The sequence below is a fragment of the Petromyzon marinus genome, chromosome 26 (assembly GCF_048934315.1).
Source record: "Petromyzon marinus isolate PM22_M1 ecotype Great Lakes invasive population chromosome 26, UKy_Petmar_22M1.pri1.0, whole genome shotgun sequence".
Classification (NCBI taxonomy): domain Eukaryota; kingdom Metazoa; phylum Chordata; class Hyperoartia; order Petromyzontiformes; family Petromyzontidae; genus Petromyzon; species Petromyzon marinus.
The window spans coordinates 1,431,287-1,451,399 of record NC_133692.1 but is presented as its reverse complement, the minus strand read 5'-3'; the positions used below and the strand labels follow the sequence as shown (position 1 = coordinate 1,451,399).

At 45.0% G+C, this 20,113-nt stretch overlaps 2 protein-coding genes and 1 long non-coding RNA gene across 8 annotated transcripts in view; 1 reads left to right on the top strand and 2 right to left on the bottom strand.

The window, feature by feature from the left end:
* Nucleotides 1-7,159, bottom strand: part of C26H16orf96 (chromosome 26 C16orf96 homolog) — a 26,261-nt gene extending 19,102 nt beyond the window's left edge. The window contains exons 1-3 of the mRNA XM_032961003.2: nucleotides 6,297-7,159; nucleotides 1,731-1,835; nucleotides 380-460 (exon numbers count right to left, since the gene is read on the bottom strand). Of these exons, the coding sequence (XP_032816894.2) occupies nucleotides 380-460; nucleotides 1,731-1,835; nucleotides 6,297-6,794 (684 nt within the window). The 5' untranslated portion in view covers nucleotides 6,795-7,159. The remainder of the gene's footprint in view (nucleotides 1-379; nucleotides 461-1,730; nucleotides 1,836-6,296) is intronic.
* LOC142929175 (uncharacterized) lies at nucleotides 6,992-8,899 on the top strand. Its single transcript, XR_012945386.1, has 2 exons — nucleotides 6,992-7,073; nucleotides 7,158-8,899. It is a non-coding gene; the product is annotated as an uncharacterized LOC142929175 (long non-coding RNA).
* On the bottom strand, nucleotides 8,419-19,972 carry PRPSAP2 (phosphoribosyl pyrophosphate synthetase associated protein 2). 6 transcript variants are annotated; one of them, XM_032960998.2, is made up of 13 exons: nucleotides 19,905-19,972; nucleotides 19,263-19,360; nucleotides 16,043-16,095; nucleotides 15,845-15,911; nucleotides 15,374-15,546; nucleotides 15,113-15,228; nucleotides 14,772-14,827; nucleotides 13,217-13,374; nucleotides 12,836-12,874; nucleotides 11,339-11,409; nucleotides 10,864-11,010; nucleotides 9,455-9,566; nucleotides 8,419-9,129 (listed from the first exon to the last, which is right to left on the bottom strand). In XM_032960998.2, exons 2-13 carry the CDS (start codon nucleotides 19,343-19,345, stop codon nucleotides 9,074-9,076), a joined length of 1,131 nt encoding a protein of 376 aa, XP_032816889.1. In that variant the 5' UTR covers nucleotides 19,346-19,360; nucleotides 19,905-19,972; the 3' UTR covers nucleotides 8,419-9,073. The 6 variants fall into 6 exon arrangements, with proteins under 6 accessions (XP_032816889.1, XP_032816888.1, XP_032816887.1 ...); XM_032960997.2 differs by having other exon boundaries at nucleotides 19,785-19,963; XM_032960996.2 differs by having other exon boundaries at nucleotides 19,263-19,963.
* Between the last annotated feature and the right edge of the window lie 141 nt (nucleotides 19,973-20,113).

Here is a 20,113-nt window from a genome sequence, read left to right as displayed (position 1 = left end):
CATGTGAGCGTGCTTAAAAAAAATAGAAACGTCATTTTACCACAGGTCATTTTTCAATAACGAGCACGCTGTAATTGTACAAATCAGTCTTTGTGGAAAACTGTTTAAATTGTACAGTATTATTGTATATGGTTATGTGCAATGTATTTCGAATGGCAATGTGATTTTAAATTTACACAAAATGATCATGCCATTAAACGATATCTTTATTGTAATGCATGTAGTACCTTCTAAGATGACAGATATTTTATATACAGTAATTAAAGGTTTTTAAAAGGCAGCTATGAACAGTTTATGATGTGAATAACGTTGCTATTATATATGTGAATATTCAATGTGACATTTATTACAAATATATATAATTCCTAAAATCAATTACCAAATTTCTATCAAGCTCATCTATCCTCGTCTTGTAAGCCTCCACAGCAGCCATCCGCTCCTTTAATTCGTTTGCATTTATCTGTGAAAATAAGCACAACGTTTGTAAGATACACACGGTGCAGTGGTTCAGGAGGATTTTTTAGGTGTTTACATTGGAGTCTGTTTTGTTAAACATATACGTAACGTAATATAACCGTGTGGCCTGAGCACGTGTGATGTGGACAGCTTGATGAATAGTCATTCATAATGTTCTCTGCAGGAGGGAGTCTAGTGAACTGTGAAACAGAGTTGGGCAAGCCACCCTGCCAACCCCATGACTAAAACATTCGTTGCTAACCAAGCAAGGCTTGTGGCATAGCAATGTCAGAAGCCAGGCAAACATTGTGCTGGACATTTTTTTTTATACACCGTTTATAGACAGCAGCAGGAGGGTTATGAACTTCTGCACCAACACTGTGTCAACATGCTGGCCCAACAGTGCCATCGAGTAAAGAAAGGGCAGGGCTGAGTAAGTGGTTATCGTACCGTATTATTAGGCTTTCATTAAAATGCTCAAAGTGTGATTTAATCGTACGTGATTTAATCAGGGGTGAGGCACCAACAAAGTGGAATGTAACGCCATATCACATTACAACACGTGACAAGGCAAGAACCATGAACGCATATACCCTCTGTGTGAATTAGAGCATTATGGTAAGATATAGTTCATAAGAGGTTTTTTTTGGGTTAAATCGCATAAATGTGTCGTTAAACCCGCCACCACCCGACACAGCCAATTAGTAAGGTTTGTCACGTAAACAGAACGTTCCTATGCGTCACTAGTACAGCACCACCGGTGTGTTGGAGAGCAAATCCACAACCTTTACAATCTGAGTACGACGTTTCGCCAGTAATTACAACTAGCTTCACCAGGCGACAGCCAGATTTGTGGAGAAATTCTCCTGTTTCGTTCTTAAATCGAGGAATACATGCGACGTCACTTGTGAGCCCCTGGGGTGCAAACGCCAGGGGGGGTGGTTAATGAATGCATATAAATGACAATGGGTAAGATATCGGTTCGAGATGAAAGAGGCATTATGCTCTCTTTATTTTTTAAGGTTGTTTGTTGGAAGGTTCACATTATTACAAATAACGGTTTCACGTAAATATGTATCAACAATTTCCAAACAAATGCACGAATCCATACAATTGTTGAGTGATAACATCCGAAAAGTTAGGCCTATATTCAAGGATGGCATACGGATTACACTGAATCAACAACGTTGTTCCGGTATATGTTAAACTGCGATTAAGTATTGATCAGTATTAAGGGCCCTACTGGAGTACCCTATTACCATAACATTACTTACTGATTCTTGCTGATCTCGCAGGTTTCGGATGTTCTCCAACATAACTTCTTTGGCTGACTTGAGGCTGTTAATGTCATCCAGCAGCTCTTGCAAGAGGGACATCGCCTGTGACCAGAAACGGAACAATCGAAGCCATCTGGTGTCGTTTCGTGCTTTTTCGGGTGGCATTGATGCTGTGTTCACGTGAGTTTTCATTTCACAATAAAGTAAAGCAAACATGTTTACAGCAACAAAATATAGCAAAAAAACCTCAATATTTCTCTAGTATATTGTCTCGTGTAACCATGGACTTCAAATTAATACTTTTAAATTGGGTCATATTCATCCGGTTTCAATCCCTTTAAAGAATGATTATAAAGTGTAAACACGGCACTTCATGGTTTGCGGTATTTAAATTGTCTACCTTGAAAAAAAGTCAACAATGACAAACAAAGCGATGGTTTGAATAGGCCGGGTCTCCTGGGGTTGAGTCACGAGTACAGTAGTGTATAGTGTAGTGCAATTGTCGTTGCCTGATTTAAAGCTTTCGTGACTGCAGGGATTCATATTCTTGGTTCTTTCGGTAAAGTCACGTAGAAGGGAAACAACAAAATAATAAAAATATAAAACAATATTGTTTTATATTTGTATTATAAAGAACCAATAATATGTTGTTGCCTGGTTGCACAAACACGGGAGACATTTTGTTCATATCACTTTATGTCGTATATACTCAGCATGCACATCAAACTAGTCGGGTCAGACTTCATTTGCAGCTTATAATATCTACATAGAGTATTTATTTTGGCATGTCTTATTTGGAAGTTTTGTGTTTGGCACACATTGTGTTTGCAGGCAAAAAGCGTCCAAGTTTTGATTTCACAATGATCTACAGAGTCATTGTTATTGACGGATAATGATTAAAAGTTTTAAATATTTGAAACTTTTTGAAATACTGTCGCGTGGATAAATTACGTTGATCTCCCTGCTGGTGACGCACTTAAAGTAACACATTTCTAAGCTCAACTGTTATTTACTAATGCAATTTCATGAACGTGTTTCCACATCAAAAGCTGTTTACAAAACAAGGTTGGACAGGTTCAGTTAAACCATTAATGCATCAAAAAGCAGGGCCGCAAGTTCTGACTTGTAAGTCCGTGAGCAAATATTTCTGACAAGAAAAGCACCTAAAGAACAAAGCAAATAAATGAGACTGCTCACGAATTTGAATGTGAAGTCGCACAGGATAATCCATTTGTAGATTCAACACTTGGGTAAACTAAACACAAAAAGCAGTTGGGAAGAAATGAGTTTTTAAACATCTGCATTTAAAACTCATTTCTTTAGAACTGATTTTTACGTTTCGTTTGTTACCCTTCCCCCGCACCTCCGATGAGCACGGTTGGTTACGTACGGTGCGAAAGAAGTTCAACATACATGACATGCGTAATGGGGAGGACTGATAGAGAAAACAGCATTTTAATTGAAAGCCTCTACACGTCTCCCAACCAGTCTCACTCCACTTATTAACTAATTTTAACCCTCTCCTGATACGCTTTGTCCAACAAAGCGTCCAATGACAAGCACCGTCGAGGTCACTAACTTCTCGTGCGTCATTTAGAATCAGAGGGGTGGTCTACAGCACCGTTGGCTACGTACACTGCGAACATACACACATATATAGATCGCACTGTAGAAAATGTGCGTTATTTTTTCTTTAAAAAAAAACTATTCACTTCGATTAAAATACATTTTCAGGATCAATTATTTTCACATTGAAATAACACTCGCCGTAAATTGTACTGTGATAGGCACCCTTTATACATCGGGTGGCACGTGAACCCCGTGACCCCCTTGTGAATGACATGCTCTTTAGCGTGAAGAGTGCACTCCTGGTTAAGTACGCAGAGGGCTACATTCTATGGCTCTTACCAAGAATTGTTTATGGTTCCAACCATTGACCAACAGCAGCTAAATAAAAGCATCTGACTGCTGTCAATCATACAAAAATATATAGGTAAGAAGAATTTTTCTGTTATCTACTGGCAGTATAAGTGACACATTTTATTATTTTTGTTAGTTTAACAATACTGATTTGGGGATACAGTAAGGGAAGTGATTCGTGGTGGCTACAAAGCAGTTACTGAAGTATCAATAAATATATAATGAGTGGTAGGATTTACATTTGTCATGGTGACCATACCTGATGCAGTGTCTCAAGCAGCTACAACCGGTCCACAACCACCCCCAACTCAATTGCATCAATGAAGCAACAGCACTGCGACTAATGTTGTGTAATTCTCTTTCCCTGGAAAGGATCTTAGCCCTTGGATAACCGCGAAAGATATAAGTTTACCATTAAATTTACCACTGATATTCAATCCAGGTTGCTTTTATTTCAGCCACCTCTCAATCTGAATTCTCTGGACCGATTCAGTTTTGGAATTACAAAAGGTCCCAGCCACCGTAGAACCCTATCATCAAATGCCTTATATATAATATTAGCGGTGGTTTAAAAGTACAAGAAAAAAATAGACAGGCGAATGCTTTACTTGGGTCCTCTCTGATGTCAAGTAACTGAAGCCACTTGCGGCTGTCGATTTCTCTAGACACCCTTAGGTTAGCGCCTGCATGGACAACATCTTAACCCTAGACCAGCTCAGCCACTTATTGGCAGACTATTAGAGAGCTGGTCTTACCTTAATGTGTAGCGATACTAATCCAGTTGAAGCTGAATGGGTCAAGACAGATGCTGTAATTTAAAACTGTCTCAGCAGCTGAACCGGTTAGGCGCAGGGCTGTGACTGGCAGCTGTATACAATACAACTTTAATCTCTAAAGCATATGACCACATTTCAAGATGTTGTTACAAGTTAGGAGACATAACGATACTGTGCAGAGAGTTGATTATAGTCCAACCAAATAAACAACACAAAGTGTAGCTTTGCTGTGGTAAAGCTAGTCACCTGACTGAGGTCACCAACACAATGGGTATTAAAGGTTGTGATTGTGATCAGAGTCAACGAAGCCGATGGCCATAAACCTTCTGCGGCAAAACGTCGACAACTCTCGTTCTGGAAAAAAAAAAAGGTTTGACCCTTTCTGGCAATAAAGCAGGTGTCAAGATGTCATATACCAAATAGAAACGTTTTGCAAGGAATCATCTTGTTTGACACGGCCAGTATTAAAAGACAAGTGGCCATCAACGTCCCACTGTGAGGTCCAGCACACCTGGACAGGTTGGCCATCAAGGTAAGGACAAGGATTTGCAGTTGTACACGCCTCATCATCTCAAAGCACCTTGCATATCACATCTCGTCTCCACCAACCCTGCCTGCGACAGTCTCGCCAACGGGCGGCGGGTCAAGGCATCTGCAGCACTGGCTGTGAACACAGCGAGGGATGGTGTACATCTTGTCTAACACGAGTGGTGTCATTACACTACCGCACTACAGCAAGGTCCAGCGCATCACGCTCCATCAGTTCGGCCCCACGCAGGGATCCCATACCCTGTCAGCTACTCGCATTTGAGTCTGACTATAGGTGGGAAGCTGACAACCTGGTGCCCTGGTGCAGCCAGAACAACTTAGAGCTAAATGCTCTAAAGACAGTTGAGATGGTTGTGGCCTTCAGGAAAAATACAGCCCCACTCACCCCCATCACCCTGTGCGACTCCCCAGCCAAAACTGTGGAGTCCTTCTGCTTCCTGGGCACTATTCTCTCCCGGGACTTCAAGTGGGAACTGAACATCCAAGAGAGCTCAACAGAGGATGTACTTCCAGCTGAAGAAATTCAACCTGCCAAAGACAATGATGGTGCACTTCTATACAGCAATCATTGAATCCATCCTCACCTCCATAACCATCTGGTACGCTGCTGCCACTGCCAAGAGCAGACTGCAGCGTATCATCCACACTGCCGAGAAGGTGATTGCCTGCAATCTACCAACCCTCGAGGACCTACACACGACAAGGACCATGAGGCGAGCGAGGAAGATTGTGGCCGATTCCTCCCACCCTGGACACTCTCTGTTCCAGCTACTCCCCTCCGGCAGAAGGCTGCGGTCCATCAGAACCAAAACCTCACGCCACAAAAACAGTTTCTTCCCAACCGCTGCTGACCTCTTCAACAAGGCCAAGGGCTTACACTGACTTTAACATTTTATCTACAAAATGACACCTTGCCATATTTACACTATGTTACCCTATTTGTATATTTTGTATTTTTAGATTGTATCTTATAGCTACTTTATATTCAATATTGATTAACAAATTTTACATACTTTAGCCCCTTAGTGTGAGTTAGACTTTGTACCTTTAGTATAGTTAGACTTGCATACCACTTATTCAAGATTCCTATATGTTGAATGTATGCACCTTCCTGCCAAAGTAAATTCCTTGTCTGTGCGAACTTTCATGGCGAATAAAACCCTTTCCGATGTTCTGATTTAGAAGGGCACAGCACGTGGAGCGAAACGTCGGACACCGTGCCGCGAAGAACAACACCGCGGTGACAACACGAAAACGCACCGGGGCTCTAATACAGCAGCACAACGGCTGCAACCTGCACGGTCCGAGTCCACCACACCTTGCTCACAGCCGTCTCGTTGGCCTCCAGACGCTTGTTGATCTGCAGCAGCTGCCACATGTCCCTCACGGGCCCTGGGCGCCCGCCTCCACTTCCACCGATGCCACCTCCTCCGATGCCCCCACCGCCACCACCTCCTCCTCCTCGCTTGGACCCATCCAGCAGCTCGGGTAGGTCAGGCAGCGCGTCCAACACGTCGAGTCGCCTCTCCAGCCCGTGGACTCTCTCCTCCAGGGCCCCGGGGGTCTTGCTGCTGGGCTGTGCAGGGAGTGGAGTCGAACCTGCGGGATTCCCCTCGCGCCGCTGCCGCTGCTGCGTTGGGCCGCCGTCTTGGGGCGGCACACGCAGCAGGGGCTCGCCCACCCGCACCTCCTGCAGGTGCAGCTGGGCCAGCAGCGCCCGCAGCAGGCGGTGGAGGGCAGTGAAGTCCACGCATCCCGCCTGCGGGGAGCCCACGGCCAGATCGGCGAGCTCAGCCAGGCTCACAGTGGAAGCCATGTGTCCCGGCTGTCTGTCTCCCAGCGTGTCTGCCCTCTGTCTTTGTCAGTCTGCGAGTTTGTCTTTCTTCAGTCAGAGAGTCGCTCTGTCAGCCTATCTCTCTCTCTTTAATTAATCACTGGCTTGCTCAACTCAATTAGTCGGTCCGTTTGGTCGGATACTTAAGACGCCAACGGAGCGACCACTTGCTTGAGTAGTTCGCTATTGTCTAGGCGGTGGAGAGAGGAGGAGGCGAGAGGATGATGAGAGAGGCAAGTGGATGAGGAGAGGAGGAGAGAGGCGAGTGGATGAGGAGAGGCGAGTGGATGATGAGAGAGAGGCGAGTGGATGAGGAGAGAGAGGCGAGTGGATGAGGAGAGAGAGGCGAGTGGATGATGATGAGAGAGAGGCGAGTGGATGATGAGAGAGAGGCGAGTGGATGAGGAGAGAGAGGCGAGTTGATGATGATGAGAGAGAGGCGAGTGGATGATGAGGAGAGAGAGGCGAGTGGATGATGATGAGAGGCGAGTGGAGCCGGCTGCTGCTGCTCCAGACGGAGCCTCCATAGCCCGGGACGCGCTTCCTCCGTCGCCTAGCAACGGCTGTCTCACTCCCTGCCCCCACGTCGCGCTCCGCCGAGTCGTGGGGGGGGCGAAGTAGTGCCGCGCATTTGCATCGGATTTTTTTTTTAAACTCAGCTTGCAGATTTGTGCGCATTATTTATGTAAATGTTGTACGTTTATTAACAAGTGCTCGTTGCGTTGTTGTTGTTGTTGGTGTCGTTCATCTAGTCGAGGTTGGGTTTGACGGGTGCTTCTGTATCGTTACGCCGCAGTGAAACGTGCTAGGAAGCGTATTTCTCAGCAGTGCCCAGTTTAACGCGGATTTCATTTAAAACACGTCATCATTATTCCCATATTACTACTTGCATTAATTAAATACATACTTGACAGCCGACGCCCTTTCTATAGTTTATTTTCCCGTCACTACAGCAGCGCCCCGCACAAAACGATACGGCCTTGCTGCCACCCAGCCACGTGGCCAAGGGTCGAGAGGTCAGGGTTGGGTTTCACGAGCGACGAGATTCCTGGGCTCTCTGGCCTCAACGAAACCCTCCTCCAGCATCGTGTCCGAGGCTCGCATTGTGACGTGCCAGGTCACGGTGGTCAGAGAAAACGTGAACTTGAGTAGGTCCATTAAACGTTTGGAAATGATTGCAGAAAAAAACCATGACACGGGGGGGGGGCTTCAAGATTTGCACTGGAAGGTAATTAAACTATGTTGCCAGGTAAGGCCCACTGAGCTATGTAGCTCTTTTTCAGAAGCGACCTGGCCACAAATGATAGCTCCATGAAGAGGTGGATGGCTTCCTTAAGCGATGGTACCAACATTTTACCTGGCCCATGGAACTAAAAAGACCCCGCCACAGTGTCGATAGGAAAGTGCTGATGATCGACAACTTAAACGGGCTCGTGCCAAACTGAAAGACGCACGATCAGAGAGAAGCTGGTGGGGATTGGATCGAGAAAGCTGTCCAAGACCGGCAACTCGGATAAACTGGCACCCAACGTTTAAGCCAACATTTGCAGATTTCACAGTTCCAATATTGTTCAATGAACAAATCTCAAGAAGAAATACACAGGCGTGCTTGGGGAAATGTTTTATTGACATCACATCACAGACACTTTCACATGCTTGTTGCATACATTTCAATTAATAAAATAAACAATACTACGTGATGCTGAGCTTTGTACATATTTAATCATGAAAAAGCAATGACACCTACAGTTCATATATGATAAGTGGAAAATTATTTCAACTGTAAAAGAAAAGGAGCAGGAATGTGGATATCCTTTATACATTACAACAAGAATGTTATCCAGCGTCAATGTTACCATGTGAACACAATTGCAATAAGGTGAGGAATTCGTAATTGTATCAAACTTTTCCTTATAATGCCCACAAGTGCTGAGTTGTAAAACAGGGTTTTGTTAATTTATCTTCTTGTCAAAACTATACAATATTCAGAATCTCCACTTGCAAAATAAAAACGTCTGTGACAAACTAGTAGGCCATTTCTGTTAAGAGTACATTTTTATCTAATTTAATATTCCCATGGCCAAAATGTAATGGCATAAATTACGTGCACCCTGCCAGCCTTTATGGTCCACCAGATTATCACAGATAAAAAAACTCCACTTCTACATACAAGACAAGCAACTTTTAAGTTGTAGCAGGTGTATTGGACATGAAGTGTTCTCAAGACTGCTAAGCTTTGGTGAACAAGATGCTCCCAGGGTTTATTGTATGCCCTGCTGTCCCAATCCGGAGGAAGGAGAGAACTGTGGTGATTGATCTGCCAAAACGTGAAAAGCAGCATTAAATGCTGTGCACACATGGAACCTACAGCATTGGGTTTACAAATCAAGGCAGCAAAAGAATGCTGGAAACTAGAAAATAAAAGGAAGAACCTTGGAAAATAGCGCACACTTGAGTTGGGGACCACCAGGCACAAACCACAGAAATGATCACCCATTCAGCCATCTCCCAGAGGGCATGATGCAACTTCAATGGCATTGCAAGCATTCAAGGCAGGTGGATATAGGCCCAGCAGGTCGCTCCACCGCGGTGCGCCTAGTCATCGACGCCAATGTTGCGGAAGAGGTAGGACATGGACTCGCCGTTGTGGATGCGACGGATGGCCTCGGACACGATCATGCTGATATCCACCGTTTTGATCTTGTGGCACTGCAGCTTTTGCACCTCGTGTGGGATGGTGTTGGTCACCACCACCTGTGCATTAACACATTCCATTAGCATCAACCTCATGAGTATAAAGCAATGCACACACGTACGCTACAAAGTTACTACGTGGAGTTACCAACACAAACGTGTGCTCAGTTTGCTGAGATGGCCATATGTTTCAACTCTTTGAGTTTGTTACCTAAGCAATAATACGGCCACGCATTTAGCTCTATATCTGGTGGTTTAGACAAAGTGTTGTGGTCACATGACATGCATGCAAGACATGATTTCAGTTGTGCCTTCCTGCTGTTTGTGAGCACATATTTGTGGATGTTGAACTTTTTTCGTACCATACGTAGCCAACCGTGATGATCGGAGGTGTATTGTTAAATCTGTTTCTCGACAACACACATTCTGTTGATAGATATTTTGCAGTATATTTTGTCATCAATTACATAAAGTGTTGGCTTTGAATTACAAAGTTCGGTGGCACTCCACACGAGCATTGAGTACCTTTTTCCTCACATGGGGGAAATGAAAAAAGACATACAATAGCTATTACCGCAGACAACAAGGGTTAAAATTCCACATATCCCAAATAATTATCATGCCAAGTTAATTAATTTGAGATCATCAGCATGGCCTCATTCCTCTTTGTCACTTCCTGCACACTGGCAGCAGCTGCTTCAGGCTTGAAGTGCTCTGTGACCGAATTGCAAGGCTTTCACGCAGCAGTGGCTCTTATCTTATCAGAATTTATACAGCTCCTTCACTAAGGCGCTTTACCAAGAATTAACAACGGTACGTACGAATGTAATGGGGATTATGCGAATGAAACAGATGAGAGGAAGCAATGGAGGAAAATCTGTGATGCGTGAATTCCGTGCAAGCGAAATTCACGACAGTAAATGATGACGAAGGGATTGAATGAATGGGGTTAATGAGTGATTGAATGAGAATATGAAGAGGGAACAGTAACGGTGGTGGTTACGAGAGGGAGATTAAGGGGGGTCGTGGGGTGAGCTTGGGGAAATAAGCGAGTTTTGAGTGAGGAGCGGAAACTAGTGAGGGGGGGGGGGCAAAATTTGTTCCAGTGAAGGGGGGCGAGGAGAGAGACAGCGTAGATTGAGCACAAGGAGGAGGAGGAACAGAGAGAGACGGCAAAGAGTAAGGAGGACGTAAAGGGCGAGAAAGAACATTAGGATACAAGAGTGGAAAGATATGGTGGGGTAAACCCATGAACGGATTTAAAGTTGCCGGTTAAGTAACAGCAGTTTGGTTCAACTTGGGCCGGCTGTGAGCTACCCCGCCGCCCCGCCAAGTGCAGCCTGTATGCAGTGAGGACCTCGTGAATGGGAGATTCTTCAATGAGCCGAGGAGCGTCCGACGAGAGCAGGCCGTGAGTGGCCATTACGTAGATCTTGTAGGCACCCCGTTCCTTCAGGGTCTCGGCAGCCATCACGAAGCTGTGCACATCATCAATGATGTCGTCCTGCCAAAATAGTGAGATGGAATGCAGCTGCATTACTTTGCTGGGAGTAAAAGTAAAACGAATTACATGGAATCTGCAGTACAGCAAGTTGTGCTCAGGTGGCGCAATACAACATATTGCCTTTATTGCTTCAACTACAAAGTTGACCAAAAGCTGAATGGCATTCGAGCAGGTAGTGTTGAAGGCAACTACTTGCTTAACGTCTAAGTGTTTAGAAAACACGGGAAAGCATCGGGCCAAAACTGCATTCAGGTATGCCTAAGCATTCGATGCACGTACGAACAATGACATACGCAGGTTTGTTAAACGTTCACTGCATGGCACTTACCACAATAATTGCAATTCTTCCACCAACATCTCCCACAACCGTAATGGGTGGCTTCTCCTTGGGCATCATTACTGCGGAAAATGTATTGGGCAGATGGCATTAACGCAGGACTTTGGACAGAAGTCCCAGTGGGTGTCTACAAACTCCATGCAACTATCACAATAACTGTCGCATCCAAGAGACATGGAAAAAGGCACTGGCAACCATTTTAACTTACATTAAATCATTACACCAGGTAAGCAGTGCAGTTTCTGCATTGTGAGAGATCACATCCATTACAGGAGTGGGTCCATTGTGCTGACATTAAATTAACTTGGATGTGTACAAAAAAACCCCTATCTTTTATTTATTGAACTATTAATCTGCCTCAGTACTTTTATACAAAGAACACAAGAGCAAGGAACGCTCAATTTTCAGTAAATTTAGTTCATAATAATCGTAGCATACTTGAATAGAGTTGGGATTGCGCCAATTAAAGTGTTTTTTTCTTACGGACAGTCAGGTGTCTTTGCACATGGCCCCACCCCTATGTGGCATTGGAACAGAGCACTCACACTTTGGAGAAAGTTTGCGCCATGCTTATCCAGTCGACCAATAATCATGGAACACACAGGCAAGGCGTTGGCAAAACCTGCACTATGTCATCATGGGATAATGGAATACTCAAGTTTCTACAGAATGCGAACGTTCAAGTGCAGGGAAACTAGCTCAAATCATCGCGCATTTGCTGCGAGCTGTACATGCACTCAGTACCGAAATCCTGAATGGAATTTTGTGGAGACGGTAAATGCAAATGAGCATGCTTTCAGCATTAAACCAGATTTCCAAAAATAAAAAGGATGCAACAATAATGTAACATATGCCTTGTGTTGAACCACATAAAAATATATATTTAATTCTTCCAGTTTTTAAAAATAAAACTGCAAAGTTTAACATTACCAAAAATCAAATACTTTACTTAAAGTATACTGAATTGAGTTCATGTCTGGTTTAGCCAGCATGGTACGGTTCTCTATGACAATGAGCGCATTCTAAAATGTTGTCTGCAACAATGAAGTGTGGGTTTTGACAACTGCCCTTTGCTTTTATATTGTATATTTAATTGTGATTTGCAGAAAGACAATCATAATTTCTGAATGAGGCAAAACTCTCTTACAATATATGCAATTCAAGCTCAGATTTGTTTGCAAAACGTCCAATTGCAAGCCATGCAGGAAGAAAATTAAGGGTCCAAGTGATTTAAAGGAATGGCAATTATTTGAATGATGTAAATGGTAACCAGTCGTAAACCACAACCACAATGCAAGTATAGCAAACTCTACATGCCACACAGTTTTTCCCCCCACACCTTTCCACCAATAAATCAATTCAAATTTCTGGAAGATAGGAAAAAATAAAAGAGCCCATTGTAAAAGTATCAGCGTTTTCTCCATGTGTTGATCTCGGTGCAACAAAAAGGCTTCAATGAATGCGGGGCAGGCAAACAAATGGGCGTACTTGGCAGCTCTAGTCCTGGGTATGAACTTGACGGTTTTCCTGACATACGGACACAGCAAAAATGTGAGTAGATGTCCTTCCTTCGGGATGGACGCACGAAGTTGTAGGCTTTTACATTTGTTTTAAAATTGTCGAACATTCCGGAGTTTTACTTGCAACAATCCCACCTTACGCGAAAGGAAAGTCAGCAACAAAACTGTCATCGTTAATGGCACATCATTTTTTTTTTAAAACGGTTGCATGTTAGAAATTAAAAAAATGCAAATGAACACACACGCGCGCGCGCCTCCTCGTTCTCCATTAGCAGTGTTCGTTAGCGGCCGGTGTTCACTCGCCGCCACTGCTGCCGCCGCCGCCACCACTGCGTTGCAAGTGCCTTACGCGGAAGCTCCAGGACGGGGTGGATGGCGGAGCTCGAGTTCTTCATGACAATGGGCGGTGGCGAGTGCCGCCCGTCGTCCATGTCTGACTCGGCATCCTGCGCCTCCCCGTGGATCACGGCCATGGCGAGACGCAGCCGCTCTGCAAACGACTGAGCCCTGCCTCGCCAGGTACACACACGGCCGTTTAAACATCCGACCCAACACACACTGCCTACCCCAAGTTGATGTGCGTGGGACAGGCAGCTCTTGATTATCCGGGTCCTCTGGTTTTTTTCCCCTCCAGATTTATAAAACATGCTTTGAGATTTAGATTATTGTGCTGCTGTAAATGCCCAAATGATTCTGCTTTTGTTGAGATATCGTTTGTGGCCATGTCGCTTCTGAAAAATAAGTTAATACCCCATTGGACTTTGGACTGGTAGGATGGGGACGGTTTAGTTTAATTTGTAAGTGCTTGGGTGATTGTTTACCATTATTGTACTTTTTACTCCCATCACGTTTTTGTATTGTTGTAATGTTCTTACCCACCCCTACTGGACATATGTAAAAGAGCTTTATAGCTGATTCTGAAAAAGGAAAAGATGCTTATTCTTTAGTTCTTTCTGTAAAGTCACGTAGATAGAAAAAATAAAAACTACGACGTTTTGATCACAACACAAGCGATCGTCATCAGGAGAAAAAGGGGGGAAGGCCACTGAAGCAAAGTTATTTTAAAGGTTTAAAAAATGGGCGTGGCACAAGCGTCCTGGTATCAGAACGAAGTGGGCGGGGCATAAGTACCCTGTGGTCAGAGAGCACCATGGTGAGGTACGACAAGTTCCAAGAAAGACACGGAAGGTGACAAGAAAGAAACATCACAACCAGTTATGACTCAAAGTGGTTGGGGACGTCCTTCAAATGATTTCCGAATTTGTACCCATCCTCTCGGCTTAAATTGTGTCTGTATCTGTATATATAGGCAAAGATGCATCGCTGCAGTTGCTTTCTCACGCCACTGCTGGCAGAAAGCCCTCCACTAGATGGACCTCTTGGTTGTCTACTCTTCCACCCTAGTCACACATCTTGGAAGAGGTGGAACTACCCAAACTTTACCCCACCACACGCAACCTACCAATTGACTGTGGTGAACCCCATTTATATTGCTGCGTGGGCAGAGGTGGGGGGATTTAGTAAACTTGCATGTATGTAAATTAGGATATTAGAATATTATTTGTCTGATAATTATCATGGACAGCCCTCTATAAATCCACTGCTGGATGAAGGCCTCTCCACACCTTAAAAGTTGTCAGTTGTTTGACCATATTTCCCCGCAATGACTCATCTGTTTTTCTTGTGTCTCAAGGTAATTGGTTCATTTGCCAACACATTTGGAGTCATGTGTGCATCGGTCAATGAATCTCAATGAGCTCATAATTAAACCAGGAGACATCGAGATATGTTATGTATTGCTAATCTTCAACTCTGATCAATCTGACCACGAATAACACGAGTTATCTGTACGAGCACAAACACTAGGAACAGAGTCTGAAAGAATCCCAAAAAAGGCAGCTGACCTTTTGGCAGAAGAAGGTGACTTTGCCACAATGACAGCATTTCTGTAGTCTGGAATCTACAACAGGCATGAGTAATTGATAAAAAAAATTAGTACAAATAATACATTCAAAAATATTACTTCATCATGTTCTGTATATTTGAAGATTAGTTGTATATTATTCTTAACTCTGTATGTTTTCAAATGACTTTCCATTTCCACGCATTTTTTAAATTTATAAATTATTTTGTTGTATTTACAAACTTGAAAGCTAGATTTCTAATTTCAAGGAGCTGCTACCTGGTTGCAAAGGTTAAAATTAATGCTGCAGCATAGTTACAATTAAAGAATCGTTGGTCGTACCTCATCTTGTATGTACTGAATCAGAAAAGGTGATGCCCTCAGGTTATCCACTGGGATGTTAAAGAAGCCTTGTATCTCTTTCTGATGCAAGTCCATTGTGATCAGATGTGTCATGCCTGGAACGAAATGTGGCTTTAATTACAAAATAAGTCATCAAGTAAAAGCACAATAATAACTGTGCTCTGTAGAACGATAATTGCACAATAATCGGTGGTTGTGCCAAGTGTTACTTTGATCAGTCAATTATTCTCCAGCTCTAACCTGCTTTGCACAGCATGGATGCGAGCAGCTTGCAGACTATGGAGCCGCGTTTGCGCATTTTGGAATGCTTGCTGTAAGGGAAGTAGGGCACTACGCCAATAATGTTGCGCGCTGCCGATGTCTTGCACGCATACGTCATGATCAGCAACTCCATCACCGCTGTGTTCACATCCCTTGGGATAACAAAACAGAGAAGAGGTGCCAAAAAATCTACATAAACATCACAATGAAAGAGTGTTAAAGCGTTTTTGAAAATATACCACTGACAAACCTATCATTATATTTCAGTTAAATGGTAAATCATCATCATGAACATTTACGAAGCAGCAGTGAGTTCCATTAACAGAACACAACCAAAAGCATACTATTTGTCATGGAAAAAAATGAGGTCAAAAAAATCTTGCAATGCATAAAGGTTCTGATTGCCTTGCGGGCGAGGTTATATAATCAATATCTAGATATACTTGTTACCTTGGGCACGTCTGAATAATGAATACATCCTTTCCTCGCACGGACTGCTGGATATGCACTCTTGTCTCTGTAACACAACAGCATTAAGGATGGCAATGCATTACAAAAGATGATTATACGAAAAACACCTTTACATAAAAAAAAAACCTGAACATTATATGAATGCAGGCGGTATAATGAATGGCATGGTATCACCACCTCTGTTTGGCTCCTGGTAGACCTGAGCTTTTCCCAGATCAGTGCTCAGACGTCTGAAATTAAAGTAAGCAAAACACGTTTATTCTCTTCAACATTTTGCACAAACTTTGTAACGACTGACAGATATCAGACAAGGGGAGTCAATAGCAGTGGCCATTTATTTTTAATAATTACATTCATAACTCGGAATTTCAATGCAGAGTTTGGATGGAGAAGTCATGTGATACCCCAATCTCGTGCTGCTTATGTACACACACTCCCCATGAATATCAAACTCCAAAATATCTATTGATTTAAAGCTTTCGTGACTGCAGTAATTCATATTCTTAGTTCTTGTTTCCCTTCAACGTGACTTTACCGAAAGAACTAAGAATATCCAAAATATCTGTTCTAGACTAGTACTTTTTTTTATTTCAGCAAAGTCACTTGTTGTTGCTGTTATTTAGTCACATATGCTTTTCTCAAAAAACAGGTGATGTATGTTGACCTAGCTGAACTTTGTGTTTCTACAAATCACAGTAGGTAGCTTTACCACTCTGGCAGGAGCTAAGCACTTCAATCTAGGACAGCTCTGGGAACCCGTTCCATCGATTGAATCACAAAACTTGACAACTGGACGCATCGAGGCAGGCCTATCTCGGTCACGAGTTCGTCTGTAATAAAACTCCAATCACGTGTTTCCAAAGAATCGGACACTCCTTCCATAAATAAACAAGCGTTAACGACCCCAGGCAAAGGCTGCCTGCTGCTGGTCTCCCCAGTGAAGCAGGCGTTATTTTCCACACGAATACCTTTTAGTCTTTGGTTTTTTCGGTAAAGTCACGTATAAATAAGAAATAATAAAATAACATAATAGCGTGCGACGTTTCGGTTGCAACAGAAGCAGCCATCATCAGGTACAGAAGAGCTAAATTATGAGAGAGGGGAGACACATAACCTCAGATGTATATACAGACACCCAAGTAGGGGGAACTGACACAGATACAGCAGGGGACACAGAGATAGAAGCATACCAGACAAACAGGGTTTAGCAAAATTTTTGGAAACCATGTAAAGCAACACAGACGGTCGGTCAAAACACAATTAACACATTTCAATCTTTTGAAATAGCGTGATCAACCGGACTATGCGTTAATTGTGTTTTGACCGACCGTCTGTGTTGCTTTACATGGTTTCCAAAAATTTTGCTAAACCCTGTTTGTCTGGTATACTTCTCTCTCTGTGTCCCCTCTTGTATCTGTGTCGTTCCCCCTACTTGGGTGTCTGTATATACATCTGAGGTTATGTGTCTCTCCTCTCTCATAATTTAGCTCTTCTGTACCTGATGATGGCTGCTTGTGTTGCAACCGAAACGTCCTACGCTATTATGTTATTTTATTATTTCTTATTTAGACGTGACTTTACCGAAAAAACCAAAGAGTAATCCCTGCAGTCACGAAAGCTTCAAATCAAGTCTGAATACCTTTTAGCCCAGTGGCGCTATGCGCCACAGCTCTTGATTCACAAAGGCACATCACCGAATAACCCACCCTTGTAGATCCCTCGGGCTTTTTTATTTCTCGTGTAGATGTAAATCCAACTGCTCGATGGAAGGCTTCCCCCCCCGGCACCTCCGATTAGCACGGTTGGCTACGTGTGGTGCCAAAGAAGGTCAACGAACATACATACATACACCTTGCGGGTCGTGGCCAGTACGATTTGCTGATGGTGGGGGGGGGGAAAGTGAAAGTGCCGCACTTCCATTCTCCTCCAAGTCCAATCTCACCACTCCTCGCATGCTCCTCCAACTCCCAATGTCTCACCACCGCTCTACCTTGCTCCACCAATCACCCAGTCTCACCACTACTTTATCAACACCCCCCCCTCAACACCAGTTTCAACGCTATATAGCTCCTCCATCAATCCCCCAGTCTCTTTCACTATACCTCCTCCTGGCATCTCCCTTGAACCCGTCTCGACACCACTCATTCACTCCTCCACCCCCCTGCCGCCTAATCTGAAATAGGCTTCTTCTACGTTAACTACCAACCACGGTCTTCTCGTCTTTCTCCTTCGTCTCTACCAATGTCCTCAGTGCGTGCACCTAATCCTCTACACTTCCAGCTCCAGTCTCACCACTACACTACGGTACCTCAAATACCAATACCCGCCATTCGCCACGATGTGACGGTGACGTTACCACAGCGCCTGTGCCAGGCCACGTGAACTTTGAGGTTATCACTTAAGTGTCGAAGGCTCGCTGACAGGTGACGAGACAGACCCAGGTGCTACGGGTTGACTGAGATGACTGGCAAGATGTGCCCCCTACTGTGCATACTTCCTGCACTTTAACCGCCCGGCCCACCGCTCGTTGTTGTGAGCGTCGCTCCTCTGCTCTCCGTTGTTGGGAGGGCGACTGCCTCCAACTATGGCCCAGTAGCGTCCTTCATGATCCTCCTCCATAAAGGCCGGTCTTAACACCGCTGATACCAGTCATTGGCAAGTCCGCTCAGCTCCACAGCCTCCCGTACCCTCTTCTCCAGCCCGTATCTTACCCGTTTAACCCCCTCAATCCGGCCAAACAGACGCTGCTTGGGCATACACTATGCCTCCTCTTCCACCTACAGCAACACCGACACTGCCAATGTAGTAGATCCACGACTCCATTCATTCCTTTTGGTCTCACGCACACGTCCACCACTCACTCGCTCGCCCTGTATCGCCACTACAATCAACAACTCTCATCTCCCACCACCCACCGAATTACATTTAAAAATGCACAGCCTTTTGTCAATCCACTGCTGGCTTACCATACCGTGTCGGTCACTGGGTTTTTGTTTGGACCATACCTCACCACGTGGCGAGTGCGGGCTGGTGGTGAGTGCGGGCTGGTGGCGAGTGCGGGCTGGTGGCGAGTGCCATTCAGGCAGGGTGGGGAGTGCGGGCTGGTGGCGAGTGCGGGCTGGTGGTGAGTGCGGGCTGGTGGCGAGTGCGGGCTGGTGGCGAGTGCGGGCTGGTGGTGAGTGCGGGTTTGTAGGTGAGTGCGGGCTGGTGGTGAGTGCGGGCTGGTGGTGAGTGCGGGTTTGTAGGTGAGTGCGGGCTGTAGGTGAGTGCGGGCTGGTGGTGAGTGCGGGCTGGTGGTGAGTGCGGGCTGGTGGTGAGTGCGGGCTGGTGGCGAGTGCGGGCTGGTGGTGAGTGCGGGCTGGTGGTGCCACTCAGGCAGGGTGGGGAGTCTACTCACTCGGCTATCTTGCGGGCCAGCTCCACGCAGGCGGGGTTGGAGTTGGCCGAGAAGAGCATGCAGTCGGCCTTGGACACGTTCATGGCGGCGGCTGTTCCCTGCAGGGGTGGTGCTGATTATAGCTTAAACTTTTAAAGCACCTTTCTCCCGGAGGTCGCAAATTGTTGTACAGAAGAACAGCGATGACAATTGTGTTTATTTTTTAAGTACGGTGCTACAACTGCTGGTGTTGCCGATGATCTGCCACTGGTGATGGTCACGATGTCGCTACTATCTGTACCACTGATGATAGTGCTGCTGATGGCGATTGATAACGCTGATGCTTATGACTGCTGAAGCGGGTAATGCTGCTGCTTGCTGGCACTGACGATGCTGGCAGTGATGCTGCCAATGATGCTGACGACGTTGATGTTTAGGCCGTGATGAAGGTGATTGATTGTTGAACCGCCTCCCAAACACGCAGCCAAAAATCCTCTCCGGGGTTCTCGACAGCCGCTACTGTACGCTAAGCATAGCAATTACCTCCCAAAAAAGACACACGCGCACACATGCGCGCGCGAACGCAAGAGGAGACGAGTAAACACGCGCAGAGGCTCGCGCATCAACAAACAAACATCCAATGGCAGCCACAAGCGGCGTCACCCTCAGCTCTCCCGCCAGGCCGCGACCTGAAGGGTTACGCGACGTCACTTCCGTTAAATATGAAGCCGACGTCACTTTCCCCCCTCACGGAGCAAGCGACGTCACGTACCCTCAGGAAAATGTGACACTTCCCCTCTCAGGGAAAGGTGACGTCACGCACCTTCACAGAGCTGATGACGTCATGCAGCTTCGCGGAGAAGATGACGCCA